The 24,189-nt window shown below is 42.2% G+C and overlaps 1 protein-coding gene across 1 annotated transcript in view; it reads left to right on the top strand.

The window, feature by feature from the left end:
* Positions 1–330: 330 nt before the first annotated feature.
* Positions 331–24,189, top strand: part of TMEM164 (transmembrane protein 164) — a 77,715-nt gene continuing 53,856 nt past the window's right edge. Inside the window, exon 1 of the mRNA XM_060249987.1 lies at positions 331–877. Coding sequence (XP_060105970.1) covers positions 410–877 — 468 coding nt within the window. The 5' untranslated portion in view covers positions 331–409. The remainder of the gene's footprint in view (positions 878–24,189) is intronic.

Below are 24,189 nucleotides of genomic sequence, written 5' to 3'. Positions count from 1 at the left end.
GAGAAAGAGAGAATGGTGAAAGCTGCTTTGGGTCTCTTGATAGAAAAGTGGGGTATAAATGAAGCAAATAAATATATTGTAACTGGTACCCTGCTGCTTACACACAACACACACTGTCTCTCTCACAGAAGCATATATACAAACATGTGTCTACGTGTGTTCTGCCATGGTGCTGTTTACAGTGCTTATGATGGGCAAAGATTGTAAAGAAAGGATGCGTGAAGAGCTCTCAGCTCTCTTTGATCAGACTAAAGCTGGTATGCACCTTACCCTGCTTTTATGACTACTGCATTATGTTCTTTCCACAGGTAAACAATTTCTTTCCAGTTGAAGTGTGAACAAGTGGTTAGCTGCCATTTCCTTGAGAAGAGAGGGAGTGGATCTGGTCATAAGGACACACTCGTATTTCATGTTTCATCACCCTCCCAGTATATTAGCTTTGAACTCATCTCGATCTCATTTAGTCCAGCACAGCAGAAACGGAGAGGACAATAAGAAACAGTTCTTTGCCATGAGTCGCTACAGTTTCTCCAACTTTCTGGACTGGATGTATGGTGGAGTAGACCCAAGCTTCGAAGGCAACGGTGGTCCGGAATGTGCCGCCTTCCTCCCATGGCAACAGCGTCTGGTGGAGAGCCTAATTTTTCTAAGTGTGGGAGTTCTGGAGATTGTGATCTCACTGCAAAGGATTAAACGATCCCACTCCAGGGAGGTGGGAAATCTGCTGGCTCAGTCCCAAAACAAGGAGGAGAGTTGGGGGAAAAACCTTTTGCTGGTATCCCTCTGCCTCACTTTTGGATTGGAATTGGGGTTCAAGTTTGCTTCCAAGACTGTAATCTACGTGATGAATCCCTGTCATGTGGTCACTATGTTGCAGGTAAGGAATTCTATAGCAGGTTATAGCATCACTTAAACCAAGTCTTTGGCTCACTTTACCCATCTCTACTGGAATTACCTGCTGTAAGGTTCAGAGACAAGAATGCCTATTGTTCATATTTACACCAGAACAGGGGCTAATTTCCTTTAATGAAGAACCCATTCATAGTAGTGTATATTCCTTATTTTTGACTTTGGAAAACATCCAAACTTCTATAAAGAGAGTTAGAGGTGGCTTATACATTAAAATAGGCTCCGAGTCCTAACAGTGCACTGATTGGAGTTTATTTCTTACAAACATTTGCACGCCTATCTTGTCCCCTGACGAGTGGGTAACAGTGAGAAGCCATATAAAACTCACAAGTTTAAAATATCAAATTATTAAAACTACAGTTTCCAGAAAAACCTTTCTAAACGTCATCTTTAAGAGATCACAGCCTTAAATAACAAAATGGACTACAAAGGCTGTCAGAATTTTGAAGGCTGTCTCTGAATTTTCTGACTTGCAGCCCTTTTGAAATTGCAGGAGAAATGGGTCTGTTCTGATTTCTTCTGCAAGATTCCTCTGTAGGGCTGGAATTGCTGCAAAGAATGCCTGGGCATCTATGGCAACAGTGCACCCTTGCAGGGTGTGGGATAACTAGTAGATGCTGATCAAAATTGCTACATGAGCTCATATCAGAAGAGAGGCCGTATGCGCGTCTTGCAACTCGAACTTCAACTGTTTTTTTCACGACAGACCTGCTGGAAGCAACAACTGCTTCAATGAGCATAAGTCAACAGTTGGTGTGGGGTTGGATGCACTCACTAGGAAAGGGACCAGAAAGATCTACAGTTATGACATCAGTGCTCCAAGGCCTGGCTCCAATATACCCCTGCTTTTGGGGTAAGATGAGGAAACTGCTGTGCTCAACAAAGTGTTGTGTGTGCTGCCGTTTGCCATGTGTATTGGAGCTTGCAGACTCCTGATGTAGACATCCATTTCCCCTCAGGAGCAGCCCTTTTCAGTGACTCATAAGTTTTTTGGCCAGATGAAATTTTAAGGTACCTGTTATGCTGTAGAATTTAATGGCCTAACCCATGTGTAATAAAGAGGGCATATGATAATAAATGTTTCTTATACCATCTCCGGAACCCAACCTGAAATAATGAACATATGAAGCTGCCTCATACTGAATCAGACCTTTGGTCCATCCAAGTCAGTATTGTCTTCTCAGACTGGCAGCAGCTCTCCAGGGTCTCAAGCTGAGATTTTTCACACCTATTTGCCTGGACCCTTTTTTTGGAGATGCTGTGGATTAAACCTGGGACCTTCTGCTTCCCAAGCAGATGCTCTACCACTGAGCCACCGTCCCTCCCCTAATAATGAAAGCAGTCGGGTTGGATATGCCTGTCTCTTTTAATACCAGATTTCAAACCGTAAGGTTTTTTTAAGGATGAATTTGGGGTATGTTGTTTCAATATTTAGCTCTGATTAGTAGGCATTTCTGACTGAGGAAGGCAATGGCAAACCACCCCGTAATAAGTCTGCCGTGAAAACGTTATGAAAGCAACGTCACCACAGAGTTGAAAACGACTGGTGCTTACCTTTAGCAGGCATTTCAGTCAGCTGCCTGTTTAGATTACTAATTAAGAATTGTTCAGACAGAATCTGTGGCAATACAACAGTGTTTATTGGGGTGAACCAAAGTTCCAAGAATGTATGTCCTTGAGTTAGACTGAGATGTTGCTTGGGCTGGGTATTTAAAAATGGACAAAACAAAAACATGTTGGGAGTATTTAGATGTTTTGTGGGAGGGGGAGATAAGCACTGTTGGTTATACTTCTTCCACTTCCTCCAGTCTAAGGAGACTCTTTTTGTTCCTTTTCTTTTTTTTAAAGCGGAAGAACTGCTTAAATTGAAAGAAGCCCCTTTGGACTGGAAGAAAGTGTCAAATTTTGTTTGTTCGAGTGGTATCATATAGTTCCTAACAGCTTGTTTCCATTTTAAGTTGATGCCTGGAGAACTGGCTAGGTTAGAACTGTGCCATACCTAACAATCTCAAGTTACAACTTTGTGGGCCCATAGCTACAGTGGGGCATTTTGTGGCCATGCCCCCTTAATTAAAAGCCACACCCCATGAAAAGTCATGCCAGGAAGCATTTTTAAAAAATATTTATTAAGTTGTGCTGGCCGGCAAGTGAGAGCCAGCTTTCTATCTGCTGGCCACACACCAGATCTCCCCTGCTTTTAAACAGTCACAGCCTTTTGTCTGGTCTATTTGTTACTTGACAGTATTTCTCTCTCCAGTCCTCCCAAGAGCAGTGGTGGGGGTGGATGAGGGAATACTGGGTGTCCTTTATCACAAAATGCAAGCTGTATTTCATAGTGAGATGGGAAGGAGAAGATTTTATTGCTGTAATTTTATATGTAAATCAGGCAGCTGCATTAGCTTTGTAAATAGGGCAGTTAATTATCTGCCTCATTCACAATTAAAAAAAAATTAAATCTTTCCCTCCACTAAAAAAAATCCTGGCTATGGGCCTGCAAGTGTGTGTTGGGATCAGGAAGCAAATCTCAGCAGTTTGCACTCTAAGCAATGAAATATGTTGTTCTGTGACAGGGATTTTGGGCAGGTTATGTTGTTTACTTACACAGTTAGGGTTGAACATATTTCCATTTATTTACTACTTTTTTACCCAGATCTTCTTCCACAGAGTTCAGGGTGGCGTACAGGGTTCACTTCTGTTTTATTCCCACATTGTTCTGTGATGTGGGTTAGGCTGAGAGAGAGGAAGCAACTAGTTCAAGATCATCCAGTGAGTTTCATGACAGACGGAAGAGTTAGACTGAACTCTCTCTGTTATAATCCAACTCCACTCTGGTTCTTTAGAAATGTACTTAATTGTCCAAATATTTACTTGCTGTCAGGCAACCAGGCAGGTGAAGTTCTGTGAACTCCCCCACCCCCACCCACCCATTTGTATGCTGCAAATCAGGACTTTTTTTGAGCAGGAACACTGTTCTGGCTGGCTTGGTACCAGGGGGTGTGGCTTAATATGCAGATGAGTTCCTGCTGGGCCTTTTCTATTAAAAAACTCTGCATGAAACAATAGTGATGTCAGGGGTGTGGCCTGATATGCAAATGAGTTCCTGCTGGGCTTTTTCTACCAAAAAAGTCCTGCTGCAAATGATTAGTGTTGTTGTATCTATAAAGACAGGAAGGCCCAGGGTAAAAAAAGAGACAGAGAGAGAAATGTGGGTGGATTTTGTTTTTTCCCCAAGAGGCAGGTATGTTACTGTGCAATTAGAGAGCCCTGTGGCACAGAATGGTAAAGTTGCAGTACTGCAGTCAAACTCTCTGTTCATGACCTGAGTTCGATCCCAGTAGAAGCTGGGTTCAGGTAGCTGGCTCAAGGTTGACTCAGCTTTCCAACCTTCCTAGGTCGGTAAAATGAGTACCCATCTTGCTGGGAGAAAGTGTAGATGACTGGGGAAAGCAATGGCAAACACCCCGTAAAAAGTCTGCCGTGAAAACGTCGTGATACGATGTCACTCCAGGGTCGGAAACGAATGGTACTTGCAGAGGGGACTAGCTTTACCTTTTTTACTGTGCAATTGTAAGAATGCTTTCCTGAGTGTGAGTCTCATTGAGTAGACCTTAGTAGGATTCTGAGTTGTCCTATTGCTGTAAGTATCTTTGAAGATCTGTTTTAAAGTTTAGAAAGCCTTTACTATATTAAATGTCAGTCTGTTTCTGTCACCATGATGGATAGACATTGTCAGTCTTTAGTTTATGTGGCTTTTTACATGAGGTATGTCTAATCATATAATAGTAGTCTGCTAAATAATCTGTTGAACATGACTGTAACTTGAACTGAAAATGGATTTGAGTAGAAAAGGTACATTTAAGGCCTTTCTTGTTGTTATTTCCAAGCAGCTAGTGTGGCACTGGTACAGAGGATAAAACATGTATAGCAGCAGGCATGGGTGTAAATTTGTTCTTTAGCTGTTCCCAATTGAATTGCTGACACGAACTATTTGGCTTTTCCTGTGGAGGAATGCTCATCAGGGTGTAACTACAAGCAGGGCTGCCAGTGGCCTGCCGATAAAAAAATGCCCTGCCCCTTCAACAAAGCCTTGATTGGATGTTACTTATGAGGTGATGTTATTTGCTTCCATGCTATGAAAAGCCTCAGCTGCCCATTTCCACACGTGAAGCCTCTGTTAAATGGGCAAGACCTTTTTTCTGCAGGTTTTGGTAACTGTAATCACAAGGGCAAAGTCATGCTCTGCCAACAGAGACCCCATATTCAGGGATATAGTAGCCTTTTAAACAAGCCTATGAATGTTACCCATCTGACCACATGTGTGTATACTAAATATTGTGGTAGCCACTGATGGACTACTGCTCCATATGTTTATCCAGTCCCCTTTTGAAGCTGTCTGTGCTTGCAGCTAACACCGCTTCCTGCACTAGTGAATTCCACATGTTAATTACTCTTTGGATGAAGAAGTACTTCCTTTTATCTGTTCTAAACCTACTGCTTGTTAATTTCATTGAGTGCTCAGGAGTTCTTGTATTGTGAGAAAGGGAGAAAAGTACTTCTTTCTCTGCCTTCTCTATCCTATGCATCATTTTGTAAATCTTTGCCATGTCACCTCTCAGTTGTCATTTCTTCAAGCCAATGAGCCTTAACCTCTTTAACTTTTCTTCATAGGCAAGGTGTTCCATCACTTTAATCATTTTGGTTGCCCTTTTCTGCACCTTTCCCAGTGCTATAATATTTTTTTTGAGGTGTGGTGACCAGAATTGTACACAGTATTCCGATTGAGGATGCACCATCGATTTATATAGAGGCATTATGATACTGGCTGATTTGTTTTCAGTCCCCTTTCCTAATAATACCCATTATAGCTTTTGCCTCTTATTGTAGTCACAAACTGAGTTGACAGTTGACATCTTCCGTGAGTTATCTACCAGGACTCCAAGATCTCTCTCCTGGTCAGTTACAATTTGGACCACATTAACATATATTTATAGTTAGGATTTTTGTTTCCAGTTTGCAAGAGAAGCTCTTTGTCTTCACATCCAAGTTTGGGCCACTTCAGCTGCCAGTCTGAGGAGGACGTTGACGGGGTCCTTGCAACTGTGAAGCCAATCACTTGCCTCCTTGACCTGTGACCATCTGACTGGTTAAAGTCTGTAGGGATAGCATCTGGGTACCTCCAGGGGAAATTATCAACCTGTCCCTTTCTTTGGGGACTTTCTCAGTGGAATTGAAGGAGGCAGTAGTTTGTCTTCTTCTGAAGAAACCAACATTGGACCCTGCGGTCCTATCCAACTAGCACCCAGACGCAAATCTTTAATTTCTGGGTAAGGTAGTTGAGATGGCAGCGGCTGAACAGCTCCAGGCTTATCTGGATGATGCATCCATCCATGATCCATTCCAGTCTGGTTTCTGCCCTGGCCATCGGATGGAGACAGCACTGGTTGCCCTCACAGATAACCTCTGGAGGCACCTAGGTTGAGGCAGGTCAGCGCAGCTGTTACTTTCAGATTTGACAGCAGGGTTTGATAAGGTTGATGATTATCTCCAGCTGCTTCGCTGCCATAGGGATTCAGGGGATTGCCTTTCAGTGGCTTTTCTCCTTTCTTCGGGGGCTGAGACAGAGGGTGGCACTTGGTGGGTGGATCTCCCTGCATCACCCACTAGAATGTGGTGTGCCACAAGGGGTGATTCTCTTGCCAGTGTTATTTAACATCTATATGCACCCCCTCGCCCTGTTGGTCCAGAGGTGTGGGCTGGGTTGTCACCAATATGCAGATGACACCCAAACAGCTTGAGCTCTACCCCAGAGAATTTGGCCAGGGCATTGGAGGCCGTGGCAGGCTGTTTACGGCAGAGTCAGCTGAAGCTAAATCCAGCAAAGATGGAGGTACTGCACCTGGGTCGTGGCAGGATTGAATTGATTATCAGGCTCCCACCCCTGGATGGTGTAACACTTGGTCCAGAAGGTGAAAAGACAAGGTGTGATCCTGAATGTTTCACTTTCTGTGGAAGCCCAGGTCACCACTGTTGCCAGGTCTGCCTTCTGTCATCTTCAGCAGGTCAGGCAGCTGGTACCCTATCTCTTCCTCAATGACTTAGCTACAGTGACCCATGCAATGGTAACTTCCAGGCTTGATTACTGTAACTCGCTTTATGTGGGCTTGCCCTTGGGACTGACCTGGAACCTCCTGTTGGTGCAAAATGCAGCGGCACACCTGCTGACCTCATTGCCTATGCTGGTTTACATTTGGCCAGTGCTTCTACAAATGCACCGGCTACCAATTGAGTACTGGGTCCATTTCAAAGTATTGGTATTGACCTTTAAAACCTTGTGTGGCTCACGATCGACATATCTGAGGGACCACTTTTCCCCATATGTGCCCTGAAGAGCTTTACGCTCAGCCAGTCAGCATCTACTGATTGTTCCCGGCCCAAAGGATGTCCTGTTAGCTTCGACCAAGGCCAGGGGTTTTCTGTTCTGACTCCAGCCTGGTGGAACATGCTCCCCCTTGAGATCAGGCCCTGCCGGACCTCTTACAATTTACTTGTAACTCCAAATAATTAATGAGCAAGTTAAAAGCACTGGAGTTACCAAGCCCTCTGGTACCCCACTGCTTACCAGCTTCTATTGTGAAAACTGCCTGTTCATATCCACTCTCTTGTTTCCTGTTAACCAATTTTAGTCTCTGCAAGAAGACTTGTCCTCTTATTCCATGGCTGCTGAGTTTACTAAGGAGCCTTTGATTAGGAACTTCATCAAAAGCTTTCTGAAAGTCTAGTTTGAGGACTGTCAGCTACTTTTGGTTGCAATGAAATTTTATCCGCTATTAGCAATAATTAAATTTAACTTTATCTACCTTTGGAATTGCTTTCATATGCAAGTTTTAAAATAATCTTTTCAGACTTGTTCCCCTTCTGTATCAGGGGCTACTGGGCAAAGACCCATTCTAGAGCTTTGAGTATCTTCCAACTAATGAAGAAGATATACGGTTAAAATATGTACTGCAATCATTGTTCCACTAAAGGCAGAAGTTGGGAAAAACCATGAGAAAGAATGAAGAAAGGGTTGTCTTGGAATTTAATGCCAGAACTTGACAAGGTCTTGACAAGCAAAATAGGAGTCAATTGCAGCTTTAAGACCAACGTAGTTTTATTCAGAACGTAAGCTTTCGTGTGCATGCACACTTCTTCAGACGAGTGTGCATGCACACGACAGCTTACGTTCTGAATAAAACTAAGTTGGTCTTAAAGGTGCAATTGACTCCTGTTTTGCTCTACTACTTCAGACCAACACAGATGCCTGTTTGGATTGCTTGACAAGCAAGACAGAAGAGTGACTAAGATCTAAAATTTAGGATTAGCTTTAGGTTATTGTGTTGCTGGGATCTGGGATTAAATGCTCTGACTCTGGAATTAATTTTGTTTGTCTTTTGGGTGCTACTGTCAGACCAACACAGCTGCCTGTTTGGATTGCTTGACAAGCAAGACAGAGGAGTGACTAAGATCTAAAATTTAGGATTAGCTTTAGGTTATTGTGTTGCTGGGATCTGGGATTAAATGCTCTGACTCTGGAATAAATTTTGTTTGTCTTTTGGGTGCTACTGTCCTATTACAGAACCTGTACAGCATACCATTATAGTATAATTGCCCTAAAGTGCTGAGAACTGAGGCTTAGAGGTGCATGAGCAGGGAGCTACTCAGCAGGTACAGTGCAGGGCAAAATAAGAATATTTTTTAATCTCCCCCCTCCCTACTGCTGTTGGGCAGGGAGGAAGTTTGTGCCTTGCACCATCGAAAAAATGCAAGTAGCCTCACTGGTTCATAGTAAAAACCTAAAACTATGTAATATATTTTATTAAGACCAATCCAAATGGCGAAGGTACTGTGCAGCTTTTCAAGTTCAGCATGCTGAATTTTTTTTTTTTAAGTTAAAATCGAAAGTGAGTGGGAGAAGAAAAAAGGGAACTTTGAAGCACATTGATTCTTTTTGTTCTGGGTGGAATTGCTTTGTTGGTTTTAGAGTATGTGAGGCATAGGCTGCATCTTTGCTAATCTGGGAAATCTACTACTGGCTGTTGTGTTTGCAGTTGGATGCACTCATTTTTTTGCTTCTTCATCCCAGAAATCTTAGAATTCCTAGAAGGTCAGCACACACCTCGCACACACAAGTCAGCACTGCAATTTTAATTTTTAGTACTGTCAGGTGTCAAATAGAAACATCTAATGCATGTCCTTTTTTTGATGTTCTGTCTTCATCACCTCAGTCTGAAGATGCAGCGTCCTTTGAGGATCTGTAATATTGCCCCTTCTGAACCAGAAACCAGCATCTGTGCATTAAGGTGCGGAGGAGGGAAAAAGACAGAGGTGTCATTCAATATCATCGCTCTTACAATAAGTAAGGCAACTTACACAGACGGGTATACAGCAAGGCTGTTGTAGAGTTCATCCTGGATCACTAAGACAAATGCCATTACTGGGTTGGGAGAGAACCGTTTAGCTGTCTGAGAAGTTGAGCAAGCAACCAACAATCGAAGCCGAATGTAAAATGAATAGCCACTGTGGTTACTTAGAAAACACCCCATTGCAAATCTAAGCTTTGAATTGAAAGGGGGAGTGAGCACTGAAAAACAGAAAGCCTCGTTCTTATCACATAGTCTTCCAAAATGGTATGAACATAAGTGCACTTAGGTATTCTTAGTAAAACGTATTGTGCTGTCCTTTTGCAGTTCTGCACATTAATGTTTTACTAAGAATACCTAATGTTCTCAGACTTGCAGAAGTATGATGGTGAACCACAACAAATCTATCCAAGTAGTCAGCCGCATTGGTCTGAAGTAGTAGAACAAAATAGGAGCCAAGTTGCTCCTTTAAGACCAACTTAGTTTTATTCAGAATGTAAACTTTCGTGTGCTCTCTAAGCACACTTCATCAGACGAGGAATCCAATACAGTGGCTCTGCTCGCTATACCGGATTCCTCGTCTGATGAAGAATGCTTAGAGAGCACACGAAAGCAGTTTTGCAAACTGTTGTTCCATGGTCATGTGTACCCAAACTGAAGCATGTGATATATACTTGTATATAAATATAGCTTTGTTTCAAAGTAGTTCTATTCATAAAATTTTCACATGCAAGCTGTTTCTTAAATTTATACAAGAGGAATCAGTGTAGCCTGATATTTGCATGGCACACAAGAGTGTGAGCTGGGCAGTAATCTAGGAGGTTGTGAGTTCAATCTCACTTACAGTTACTAGGTGTCCTGACCTTAGGCAAGCCATTCAGACCCAGTTTCAGTCAACCCCACCCAGGCTGCCTGAGCTGAGAACGGCTGTGGTTTGGACTCATCCATGTGAGGATGGTGGGAAGAGGGAGGTGGCTAGGACCAAGGCAGATCGCTCTGACACACCTGAGAATAAGTCTGGGGGCCAGGCAACAGTGGGCAGGGGCATAGAAGGCAAGGCGAAGCATGGACTTGGGGAAGGGCAGGATGGGAGAGCAAAAGGCTGCCCTGCACAACAAGGGGGAGGAGCAGAGCAGGGAGACAGATGGCAGGAAGAAGAGACAGGGAAGGCTTCCCTTTCCTTATATAGCCTGTTGGTTGAAGCAGTTGAAAGGGGGTTGGATGCAGGCTGAGTAGGAGTGAGGCCAGAGAATCCCATAAAAAGGAAGGCACCACACCTAGCCACAGAGAAAGGGAGGGTGGAGAACCAGTCTGGAAAAGGAAGAGGACCAGAACCCCCTCTTCTTCCTAATGCTGAGGATGGTGGGCCAGACATCTTCTTTGGTAGTAGGTCAGAAGAATGCTGGAAGCTCATCTCAGAGGTGGGGGAGCCTCATACCAATGTTGTCATGGAGCTTACAGAGCTTTCCCAAAGAGCTGACTGCTAGTGTGTTTATTTTACATATTATACAGCTTGGGGCTGGAGGCCCTGATTGCCGAAGCACTAACAATTATTTGTCTGCTTTTGGGGTGTCCTTGGAGGAAGGGTATTTGTTTCAACCTACTCAGAGAGTTCCCAAGGTTTCAGATCCAGGAGAGGAAGGCGGTTAACAACACCGAGGCTCTTTTTCATTCCCTTGACACAGACACCTTGCTGCGGGGTATGTGTGTGAGAAGAATAAGGGACATGGCTTTCCTCATCAAACAGAAATCAAAAAGTGACAGCTGCCCCTCCCCCACAATTTCCTCATTAAAAAAGAAATCAAAAAGTGACAACTGCCCCAGACCACACTTTCCTCATTAAACAGAATATATATACATACATTTATACATCCACAGTAAAAAGTATATTTTAGAATCCTTGTACATCCAATGCCAAGAGCATTTTTTCCTGTTCTTATGGTCTGTGATTTAAAATAGCTTTTCCATCAAATGTATGTATGGGGCTAATTGTGAGAGAAAAGTATTTGACCTAAAAAGGTCAAGGCTCTAGGTCAAGGGGTTTTATGGCTGTGAAGTGCAGAAAATGTATATCATACCTAGGGAGGGTATTCACCCTGTGAGAGACAGCAAGAATTTTAGCAAATTATTTAATGCTGACACAGTTTAGACCCCGGACAAAAGATAAACAGAGAAAATTAGGTTCTCACGCAATAAATTTCCAGAGCTTACAGAATGCTTCTTCATATAGGAGACATTATTCTTCCAATAACTTGGTTCTCTGCAACTTAGTTTAAAAGAAAAAAACACTTTAAATTGCTTCCAGAAACAAGTTAAATACAGAAATTAACTAAATACAAGAAATTGTATATGTATTTAAGTCTAAATTTCCCTTTATGTTCATCCTACAGCAAGTGAAATAGGCAGAAATAAGTTCTACATGCCCTGTTAAATGTGCATTCACCCCATGTTCCCCAAGTATTGTTGACAACACAAATATTTACAGCCAACTTTGGTGATTTTTGATATGGTTCCGCCAAGATCAGGATCTGAGCCTTTAATTGTATTCAAGTAGGCATTCATATGCTTTTGATGGAACTCTTAACACCAGCAGCTCTGGTCTCTGGTGAGGAAAGGGCAACAGGGACGCCACACATGTCACCTTTTTCCATCGTCAGCATCCTCCACCTGTTAGCACTCCAAGGAGCTGTCTGGGGGTTACTCGGGCAATGAACAGGGCCCAGGCAGTAGGAGGTTGCCTAGGATTCTAAAAGAAAAAAAGAAGAGTTTATCGTTGCTGCTTTTAGGGAGAAGAGCAGGTTGTGGGTCACGGTCAGCCTAGGAACTGATGATGAACCGAGGGAGCAGACAGAGGAGCGAATTCCACATTTTAATCACTCTCTGTGTAAAACAGTATTTCCTTTTGTCCGCCCTGAATATGCTATCAGCCTCGTTGTATTGAGTTCTAGTATTTTGAAAGGGAGAAAAAGTTCTGTTTGTCAACTCTCTCCACCCCGTGCATAATTTTATAAACCTCTATCTTGACTCCCCTCCCCCTCCCCTCACTTAGCCATCTCTTTTCTAAACTGAAAAGTCACTCATCAGCCTTTCCTCATAGGGAAGGTGCTCCAACCCCCTAATCAACTTTGTTGCCCTTCTCTGTACTTTTTTCTAGCTCTGCAATATCCTTTTGGAGATACGGTGACCAGAATTGTACACACTATTCCAAACAAGGCTGCGATATAGATCTATACAGGGCATTACAATATCGGCTGTTTTATTCTCAGTCCTGTTCCCAAGAATACCTACCACAAAGTTTGCCTTTTTCACCGCTGCAGCACACCTGGTTGACACTTTCACCGAACTATCCACAACACACTTGGGATTTTCCCCCCTCTCAGTCACAGCAAGTTCTATCCCTATTAGCTTATACTCGAAGTGCGGATTTTTTGTCCCACTGTGCCATCACCCTACACTTACCAGCACCTCACCCCATAGTTCCTAATCATTTATGAATAAATGAAATAGTCTTGCCCCCCCCCCATACCAATCCTATCGGACCCCGTAGCATACTTCCCTCCATTGTGAGAATTGTCCACAGATTCCCACTCTTTACTACCTGTCATTGAACCAGTTTTTTAATCAGAAAGAGAACCCATCCTCTTATCCCATGACTGCTAAGTTTACTCAGGAATCTCTGGCGAGTCTTTCTCAATGAACTCTAAAAGGTTGGTGAGGCAGGACTTCCCTTTGCAGAAGCCATGCGGGTGAAGATTAAAAAAACAAAGAAACATGGCACGATTGTGATCTGAGGGTGGAAAATGTTTTTGTTTCAAACAATTTTATTAGTAACACGTGGCAATAAATTTCAATTTCTTACATCATTAATAATTACTTTTTATCTATCCCATATATTACTTTCTACCCACTCCTCCCCTGTTACTTGACACCCGCCGATGTTATATACTTAAAGTACTAATGTTTAAAGGTACCCTTAACTAATAAGAACCAAAATTAATATCCTCCTCCCTCTTGTACTTGGTCATTATCAAAAATTGTCCAATGTCCTTTTATTTTCCACTCTTTTTCTACGTATCTTCTGAACTTTTTCCACTCCGTCTTAAATACTTCTAAATCATAGTCTCTTAAGGTTCACGTTAACTTGCCCATTTCACCCCAGTGTCATAACTTTTAAAATCCAATCCCATTTTTCTGGTATTTTTTCTTGCTTCCACAACCGCGCATACAACGTCCTAACTTTTTCCATTCCATCTTAATTACTTCTAAATCATAGTCTCTTAAGGTTCATGTTAACTTGCCCATTTCACCCCCAAGTGTCATAACTTTTACAATCCAACCCCATTTCTCTGGTATTTTTTCTTGCTTCCACAACTACGCATATATTGTCCTAGCGGCTGAAAGCAAGTACCAAATTATAGTTCTATCTTCTTTTGGAAATTTTTTTCCATTTGTAATCCCAACAGAAAAGTCTCTGCAACTTTCTTAAATTCGTATCCCAAGATCCTAGAAATTTCTTGTTGAATCATCCGCCAATGCTTTTTTGCTCTTTCACAAGTCCACCACATACGGTAGAAAGAACCTTCATGGTTTTTTTTTTTTTACATTTCCAACACAGGTCTGGCATCTTATTATTCATCTTTGCCAATGTCACCCAGTGAGTTGCATTTGAACCCGAGTCTCCTGGTTTCTTGTTTAACACTTAACCCTCTAGAGCCAGCGGAGTATTTTACATACTTTACTGTAGCCCCCCCCCTTTTTGTTTTTGTTTTTTGCTGAGACTGAAATGTAAGAACAATGTTCTCAACTAGGATAGGCATTAGAGGGGCACACTAGGATCCGGAACATAAGAGAAGCCATGTTGGATCAGGCCAACGGCCCATCAAGTCCAACACTCGGTGTCACACAGTGGCAAAAAAAAAAAAATTATATACACACATACACTGTGGCTAATAGCCACTGATGGTCCTGTGCTCCATATTTTTATCTAAACCCCTCTTGAAGGTGGCTATACAATCAAGTTCAAAACCTGACTCTGCCACGCAAGATTGCCGGTGACTTTGAGCCTATCACGCTCTCTTGCCTTAGCCTACCTCATAAGGTTGCTGTTGCGAAGATAAAATGGAAAAGGGGGAAAACCATTTGATAAGCTGCTTGGTATCGTGATTAGGGAGGGAAACAGGATGTAAAAACTAAGCGCTACACCACAATGGTTTCCATGAAAATGTGGGGGCTGGACAGTGGTAAGAGGTCGCAGAGACTACTGTTACACGGCTAACCTCTACCGGCTTCCAAGCTCTGACAAAATTGGGCTAATCAGTTATATTCAGGCTTCCCATGAAACATTTACACGCAGATAATTAGAGAAATAAGAGCCCCAGTGGTGCAGAGTGGTAAAGCCGCAGCACAGCGGTTCTAACCTCTGTTAACGACCTGAGTTTCACGGTTAAAACAATTTATTTGGTAACATATGGTAACAAATTATATTTCTTGCATCATTAATAACTTCTTTTATCTATCCCATATATTACTTTCTATCCATCCCTCCCCCATTACTTGACCACCACCGGTGTTATTTACTTAAAATACTAATGTTTAAAGGTACCCTTAACTAATAAAAATGAAAATTAACATTCTTCTTTTTTTCTAAGACTTCATCATTATCAAAAATTGTTCAATGTCCTTTTATTTTCCACTCCATCTTAAATACTTCTATATCATAGTCTCTTAAGGTTCTTGTTAATTCGTTCATTTCACACAATGTCATAACTTTTACAATCCAACCCCATTTCTCTGGTATTTTTTCTTGCTTCCACAACTACGCATATAATGTCCTAGCGGCTGAAAGCATGCACCAAATTATAGTTCTATCTTTTTTTTGGGGGGGGGGGATTTTTCCATTTGTAATCCCAACAGAAAAGTCTCTGCGACTTTCTTAAATTCACATCCCAAGATCCTAGAAATTTCTTGTTGAATCATCCGCCAATACTTTTTTTTTTGCTCTTTCACAAGTCCACCGCATACGGTAGAAAAAACCTTCATGTTTTTTACATTTCCAACATCTGTCCGGCATCTTATTATTCATCTTTGCCAATTTTCTTAGGAGTCATATATCATTTTAAAACAGTACTCTTTAATACTATGATATGTCGAAAGCTTCATAGAGTTCTTCCACAAATATCCCCAAGTTTCCATATATATTTCTTTATTTACATTAATTGCCCACTTAATCATTTGAGATGTCACTACTTCATCTTCCGTAGACCATTTTAAAAGTAACTTATAGATTTTCGAAATTAATTTTTCATTGTCTCCAAGCAGAACTTTTCCCATTTCTTTTTGCACTTTTCTTATTCCTTCAGTTTTAACATCGCTTTCCACCAAACTTTTTATTTGTTGCGTTTGAAACAATCATATTTATTATTCAACTCTTCAGCAGTTTTCAATTCTATTTTACAGCTTTGTATTTTTAGTAATTGGTTATACGACACCCTTTTCCCCTCTCCCATCTCCGCCGTTATCCTTATTACTTCTGCAGGCACTGAGGATGGAGAAATGTTACGACCGTTCCTTTGTCATAGATTGCTATTTGATCATGTTTTGCGCGCTTCGGTTTTAATACAAAGGCACGCAAATCGGGGCCCTCGGCGGTAGTTTCTAAAGCATCCGTGCAATTCGATGTTTTGATTACGCGTGTCTTAGACGGTCACTGTATATAATCGAATAAAATATAATACGCGATCGCGATGTATAACGTTAGACAACCTTGTTACTCTGACTTTTGACAACCCCGAGATAGGCCCCCTTCTGCGAATTCAGCTCAGCGGCCCGTCACCAATAGGGGAGTCGCCGTTGTTCAAACGCGCCAGCGGGTGCGGGGGGGTCGGCGCAGGATTCTCTTTAAATACGGGAAACCCGAGCGCCGTTCTGACGGCTCCGTACCACCATGGAGAAATTTTCTAACATGGAGGGACCCCTAGGCATCAAGCCTCACAAACATTCAAGAAAAGGCAACGGTGATGAGATAGAAGCAGAGAACACCGCCCCCGAGAAGACCCCTCTAGAATCTGTACCCGAAAACATGGAAGAGGAGAGTTTGGGGAACCAGGAAGCAGAAACAGATGCACAGGTAAGTTGTGAGAAAAGAGGAAAGCGGGGAGGATTGCAATGGCGGGTCATGTAGCGTTATGCCCTTTCTTTTTTTTTTTTTAAATTAGGCGGCGGAGGGATCAGAGACCAAAGTCGCTGATTTAGAGGATTTGATCATGTGTGGGATGCTAACCCTGGTGTTGCTCAAATCTTTAAGAAAGCGTGCCCCCCACCCCCAATTCCATACACCTCGGTGGTTTTTTTTTTTTAGGCCTTACATTCGGAAAGAGCGCTTTCAAATAGACCGTTTCCTCCACAATCTCCATATTTTCTTGTGCCTTCCCTCCACGTTCTGACTCCTTGATAGAGACGCCATTCTCAGTGAGCTCTGCCTTTTCCCAAGCCTTCTTTGTGGAACTCTCCCTCAAAGGGGATTCATTATTCTCCACCTGTTTTGAGTTCTTGAGATTAGAACCACGCTTTCTTAAAGATTTGAGCAACACCAGGGTTAGCATCCCACACATGATCAAATCCTCTAAATCAGCGACTTTGGTCTCTGATCCCTCCGCCGCCTAATTTAAAAAAAAAAAAAGAAAGGGCATAACGCTACATGACCCGCCATTGCAATCCTCCCCGCTTTCCTCTTTTCTCACAACTTACCTGTGCATCTGTTTCTGCTTCCTGGTTCCCCAAACTCTCCTCTTCCATGTTTTCGGGTACAGATTCTAGAGGGGTCTTCTCGGGGGCGGTGTTCTCCGCTTCTATCTCATCACCGTTGCCTTTTCTTGAATGTTTGTGAGGCTTGATGCCTAGGGGTCCCTCCATGTTAGAAAATTTCTCCATGGTGGTACGGAGCCGTCAGAACGGCGCTCGGGTTTCCCGTATTTAAAGAGAATCCTGCGCCGACCCCCCCGCACCCGCTGGCGCGTTTGAACAACGGCGACTCCCCTATTGGTGACGGGCCGCTGAGCTGAATTCGCAGAAGGGGGCCTATCTCGGGGTTGTCAAAAGTCAGAGTAACAAGGTTGTCTAACGTTATACATCGCGATCGCGTATTATATTTTATTCGATTATATACAGTGACCGTCTAAGACACGCGTAATCAAAACATCGAATTGCACGGATGCTTTAGAAACTACCGCCGAGGGCCCCGATTTGCGTGCCTTTGTATTAAAACCGAAGCGCGCAAAACATGATCAAATAGCAATCTATGACAAAGGAACGGTCGTAACATTTCTCCATCCTCAGTGCCTGCAGAAGTAATAAGGATAACGGCGGAGATGGGAGAGGGGAAAAGGGTGTCGTATAACCAATTACTAAAAATACAAAGCTGTAAAATAGAATTGAAAACTGCTGAAGAGTTGAATAATAAATATGATTGTTTCAAACGCAACAAATAAAAAGTTTGGTGGAAAGCGATGTTAAAACTGAAGGAATAAGAAAAGTGCAAAAAGAAATGGGAAAAGTTCTGCTTGGAGACAATGAAAAATTAATTTCGAAAATCTATAAGTTACTTTTAAAATGGTCTACGGAAGATGAAGTAGTGACATCTCAAATGATTAAGTGGGCAATTAATGTAAATAAAGAAATATATATGGAAACTTGGGGATATTTGTGGAAGAACTCTATGAAGCTTTCGACATATCATAGTATTAAAGAGTACTGTTTTAAAATGATATATGACTCCTAAGAAAATTGGCAAAGATGAATAATAAGATGCCGGACAGATGTTGGAAATGTAAAAAACATGAAGGTTTTTTCTACCGTATGCGGTGGACTTGTGAAAGAGCAAAAAAAAAAGTATTGGCGGATGATTCAACAAGAAATTTCTAGGATCTTGGGATGTGAATTTAAGAAAGTCGCAGAGACTTTTCTGTTGGGATTACAAATGGAAAAATCCCCCCCCCCCAAAAAAAAGATAGAACTATAATTTGGTGCATGCTTTCAGCCGCTAGGACATTATATGCGTAGTTGTGGAAGCAAGAAAAAATACCAGAGAAATGGGGTTGGATTGTAAAAGTTATGACATTGTGTGAAATGAACGAATTAACAAGAACCTTAAGAGACTATGATATAGAAGTATTTAAGATGGAGTGGAAAATAAAAGGACATTGAACAATTTTTGATAATGATGAAGTCTTAGAAAAAAAGAAGAATGTTAATTTTCATTTTTATTAGTTAAGGGTACCTTTAAACATTAGTATTTTAAGTAAATAACACCGGTGGTGGTCAAGTAATGGGGGAGGGATGGATAGAAAGTAATATATGGGATAGATAAAAGAAGTTATTAATGATGCAAGAAATATAATTTGTTACCATATGTTACCAAATAAATTGTTTTAACCGTGAAACTCAGGTCGTTAACAGAGGTTAGAACCGCTGTGCTGCGGCTTTACCACTCTGCACCACTGGGGCTCTTATTTCTCTAATTATCTGCGTGTAAATGTTTCATGGGAAGCCTGAATATAACTGATTAGCCCAATTTTGTCAGAGCTTGGAAGCCGGTAGAGGTTAGCCGTGTAACAGTAGTCTCTGCGACCTCTTACCACTGTCCAGCCCCCACATTTTCATGGAAACCATTGTGGTGTAGCGCTTAGTTTTTACATCCTGTTTCCCTCCCTAATCACGATACCAAGCAGCTTATCAAATGGTTTTCCCCCTTTTCCATTTTATCTTCGCAACAGCAACCTTATGAGGTAGGCTAAGGCAAGAGAGCGTGATAGGCTCAAAGTCACCGGCAATCTTGCGTGGCAGAGTCAGGTTTTGAACTTGATTGTATAGCCACCTTCAAGAGGGGTTTAGATAAAAATATGGAGCACAGGACCATCAGTGGCTATTAGCCACAGTGTATGTGTGTATATAATTTTTTTTTTTTTGCCACTGTGTGACACCGAGTGTTGGACTTGATGGGCCGTTGGCCTGATCCAACATGGCTTCTCTTATGTTCCGGATCCTAGTGTGCCCCTCTAATGCCTATCCTAGTTGAGAACATTGTTCTTACATTTCAGTCTCAGCAAAAAACAAAAACAAAAAGGGGGGGGGCTACAGTAAAGTATGTAAAATACTCCGCTGGCTCTAGAGGGTTAAGTGTTAAACAAGAAACCAGGAGACTCGGGTTCAAATGCAACTCACTGGGTGACATTGGCAAAGATGAATAATAAGATGCCAGACCTGTGTTGGAAATGTAAAAAAAAAAAAACCATGAAGGTTCTTTCTACCGTATGTGGTGGACTTGTGAAAGAGCAAAAAAGCATTGGCGGATGATTCAACAAGAAATTTCTAGGATCTTGGGATACGAATTTAAGAAAGTTGCAGAGACTTTTCTGTTGGGATTACAAATGGAAAAAAATTTCCAAAAGAAGATAGAACTATAATTTGGTACTTGCTTTCAGCCGCTAGGACAATATATGCGTAGTTGTGGAAGCAAGAAAAAATACCAGAGAAATGGGGTTGGATTGTAAAAGTTATGACACTTGGGGGTGAAATGGGCAAGTTAACATGAACCTTAAGAGACTATGATTTAGAAGTAATTAAGATGGAATGGAAAAAGTTAGGACGTTGTATGCGCGGTTGTGGAAGCAAGAAAAAATACCAGAAAAATGGGATTGGATTTTAAAAGTTATGACACTGGGGTGAAATGGGCAAGTTAACGTGAACCTTAAGAGACTATGATTTAGAAGTATTTAAGACGGAGTGGAAAAAGTTCAGAAGATACGTAGAAAAAGAGTGGAAAATAAAAGGACATTGGACAATTTTTGATAATGACCAAGTACAAGAGGGAGGAGGATATTAATTTTGGTTCTTATTAGTTAAGGGTACCTTTAAACATTAGTACTTTAAGTATATAACATCGGCGGGTGTCAAGTAACAGGGGAGGAGTGGGTAGAAAGTAATATATGGGATAGATAAAAAGTAATTATTAATGATGTAAGAAATTGAAATTTATTGCCACGTGTTACTAATAAAATTGTTTGAAACAAAAACATTTTCCACCCTCAGATCACAATCGTGCCATGTTTCTTTGTTTTTTTAATCTTCACCCGCATGGCTTCTGCAAAGGGAAGTCCTGCCTCACCAACCTTTTAGAGTTCATTGAGAAAGACTCGCCAGAGATTCCTGAGTAAACTTAGCAGTCATGGGATAAGAGGATGGGTTCTCTTTCTGATTAAAAAACTGGTTCAATGACAGGTAGTAAAGAGTGGGAATCTGTGGACAATTCTCACAATGGAGGGAAGTATGCTACGGGGTCCGATAGGATTGGTATGGGGGGGGGGCAAGACTATTTCATTTATTCATAAATGATTAGGAACTATGGGGTGAGGTGCTGGTAAGTGTAGGGTGATGGCACAGTGGGACAAAAAATCCGCACTTCGAGTATAAGCTAATAGGGATAGAACTTGCTGTGACTGAGAGGGGGGAAAATCCCAAGTGTGTTGTGGATAGTTCGGTGAAAGTGTCAACCAGGTGTGCTGCAGCGGTGAAAAAGGCAAACTTTGTGGTAGGTATTCTTGGGAACAGGACTGAGAATAAAACAGCCGATATTGTAATGCCCTGTATAGATCTATATCGCAGCCTTGTTTGGAATAGTGTGTACAATTCTGGTCACCGTATCTCCAAAAGGATATTGCAGAGCTAGAAAAAAGTACAGAGAAGGGCAACAAAGTTGATTAGGGGGTTGGAGCACCTTCCCTATGAGGAAAGGCTGATGAGTGACTTTTCAGTTTAGAAAAGAGATGGCTAAGTGAGGGGAGGGGGAGGGGAGTCAAGATAGAGGTTTATAAAATTATGCACGGGGTGGAGAGAGTTGACAAACAGAACTTTTTCTCCCTTTCAAAATACTAGAACTCAATACAACGAGGCTGATAGCATATTCAGGGCGGACAAAAGGAAATACTGTTTTACACAGAGAGTGATTAAAATGTGGAATTCGCTCCTCTGTCTGCTCCCTCGGTTCATCATCAGTTCCTAGGCTGACCGTGACCCACAACCTGCTCTTCTCCCTAAAAGCAGCAACGATAAACTCTTCTTTTTTTCTTTTAGAATCCTAGGCAACCTCCTACTGCCTGGGCCCTGTTCATTGCCCGAGTAACCCCCAGACAGCTCCTTGGAGTGCTAACAGGTGGAGGATGCTGACGATGGAAAAAGGTGACATGTGTGGCGTCCCTGTTGCCCTTTCCTCACCAGAGACCAGAGCTGCTGGTGTTAAGAGTTCCATCAAAAGCATATGAATGCCTACTTGAATACAATTAAAGGCTCAGATCCTGATCTTGGCGGAACCATATCAAAAATCACCAAAGTTGGCTGTAAATATTTGTGTTGTCAACAATACTTGGGGAACATGGGGTGAATGCACATTTAACAGGGCATGTAGAACTTATTTCTGCCTATTTCACTTGCTGTAGGATGAACATAAAGGGAAATTTAGACTTAAATACATATACAATTTCTTGTATTTAGTTAATTTCTGTATTTAACTTGTTTCTGGAAGCAATTTAAAGTGTTTTTTTCTTTTAAACTAAGTTGCAGAGAACCAAGTTATTGGAAGAATAATGTCTCCTATATGAAGAAGCATTCTGTAAGCTCTGGAAATTTATTGCGTGAGAACCTAATTTTCTCTGTTTATCTTTTGTCCGGGGTCTAAACTGTGTCAGCATTAAATAATTTGCTAAAATTCTTGCTGTCTCTCACAGGGTGAATACCCTCCCTAGGTATGATATACATTTTCTGCACTTCACAGCCATAAAACCCCTTGACCTAGAGCCTTGACCTTTTTAGGTCAAATACTTTTCTCTCACAATTAGCCCCATACATACATTTGATGGAAAAGCTATTTTAAATCACAGACCATAAGAACAGGAAAAAATGCTCTTGGCATTGGATGTACAAGGATTCTAAAATATACTTTTTACTGTGGATGTATAAATGTATGTATATATATTCTGTTTAATGAGGAAAGTGTGGTCTGGGGCAGTTGTCACTTTTTGATTTCTTTTTTAATGAGGAAATTGTGGGGGAGGGGCAGCTGTCACTTTTTGATTTCTGTTTGATGAGGAAAGCCATGTCCCTTATTCTTCTTGTGTGTCTCCCTTCTTTTTCTCTCTGCAGTTTCTCTCTCCTGCAGCATAGGTAGACTCTCGTGTCCTCCCTGCTCCTCAGTGTGGGTTCTTACCTGTTTATTTTATTTAGGTGTTTCTTATTCTGTTCTGTCCCATGAATGGGCTCAGGATGGAGTACAACAAGATTAAACTATTAAAATCAATAACAGTAAAACAAGATTAAACTATTAAAATCAATAACAGTAAAACAAGATTAAACTATTAAAATCAATAACAGTAAAACAATTAAAATCATTACATTTCAGAGTGGAAGACAGAATTAATTGAATTACAATTTCAAGCTGAGGCCAATAGCTCGTAAAGATGGCATCAAACATCAATAGGCCTGACTGAAGATGGAATATTGCAGCAAGAGAAGCCGGTTCAGTTTATTGACCACCCCTCCCCACTCCCCCAGGTGTATTCCCGTTCACATCTCCCAGGTGGCCCTCCCTCTCCTGTGTCTGGGTCAAGCTTAGGGCAGCGCAGGTTTGCCTGATGTTTGCTCATTTCCTTCTGTGGCGGATTCTCTGCCCCCCAATTTTTCCATCCTTTCCAGTGGGGTTGAAGGCTCTGGCGGCAGGGCAAAGGTAAGTATCTCCAGAAGGGTGGGACTACTCCCAATGGGAAGGCATTGGGGTCGACTTCCAGGGGGTCCTGGGACCTGATGGATGGATGGATGGTGGTTGAGGGAGTCTTGCCCTGTCCTGAGGTCCAGACACTACCTTATAGATCTTTCTGCTGATTCTGTCTCCTAGACTATACATGGAGGCAGGTGATCTCTCCTTCAAACTCTTGATTAGCATTTTGTGCATTCTTTACTGTTCCAAGAGCTTCCCATTACCTTATAATACCTTTTAATAATAATACCTTTTATTTATATCCCGCCCTCCCCGCCGAGGCAGGCTCAGGGTGGCTAACAACATCAATCAATATAACAAACGATACAGTACTTTAACAGTAGGTAACAATTAATTAAAATTCTAAAAACAGTAAAACAATAAAATTAACATCTTGGTGCTATTCTGACAGATTACAAAATCATTTAAGCAGTCTCTCAGTGTTTAGTCGGTGAAGGCTTCACTAAAGAGGAAGGTCTTGCAGGCCCTGCGGAAACGGTCAAAGTCCCGCAGGGCCTGCACTTCCTCTGGGAGCTGGTTCCACAGGTGTGGGGCCACAACAGAGAAGGACCGAGTGCGGGTACTCTGCAGTTTTGCTTCCTTCAGCCCAGGGATAGTCAACAGGTCTTTCCCTGCTGACCTCAGTGCTCTCTGGGGTTCATATGGGGAAAGACGGTCCCTCAGGTAGGCAGCTCCTCGGCCATATAGGGCTTTAAAGGTAATGACCAGCACTTTGTAACGAATCCGGTGTATAACAGGCAGCCAGTGCAGTCCGCGCAGCCCTGGCTGTATGTGCTCCCGTTTTGGGAGCCCCAATAACAGCCTAGCTGCCGCGTTCTGCACCAGCTGCAGCTTCCGGATTCGGCACAGAGGCAGCCCCATGTAGAGGGCATTACAGTAATCCAGTCTCGAGGTGACCGTTGCATGAATCACTGTTGCTAGGTCCCGGTGCTCTAGGAAGGGGGCCAGCTGCCTTGCCCGCCTCAAATGGAAAAAGGCTGACTTAGCAGTGGCCTTGGACCCTTTGTCCAGGCTGTTTGCCCTGTATCTCATCCATGCGGCAATGGCCACCATTCATGA

This window comes from Heteronotia binoei, chromosome 11 (assembly GCF_032191835.1).
Source record: "Heteronotia binoei isolate CCM8104 ecotype False Entrance Well chromosome 11, APGP_CSIRO_Hbin_v1, whole genome shotgun sequence".
In the NCBI taxonomy this organism is placed as follows: domain Eukaryota; kingdom Metazoa; phylum Chordata; class Lepidosauria; order Squamata; family Gekkonidae; genus Heteronotia; species Heteronotia binoei.
The sequence above is the reverse complement of the archived record's forward strand: the minus strand, read 5'-3'. Positions and strand labels throughout refer to the sequence as shown.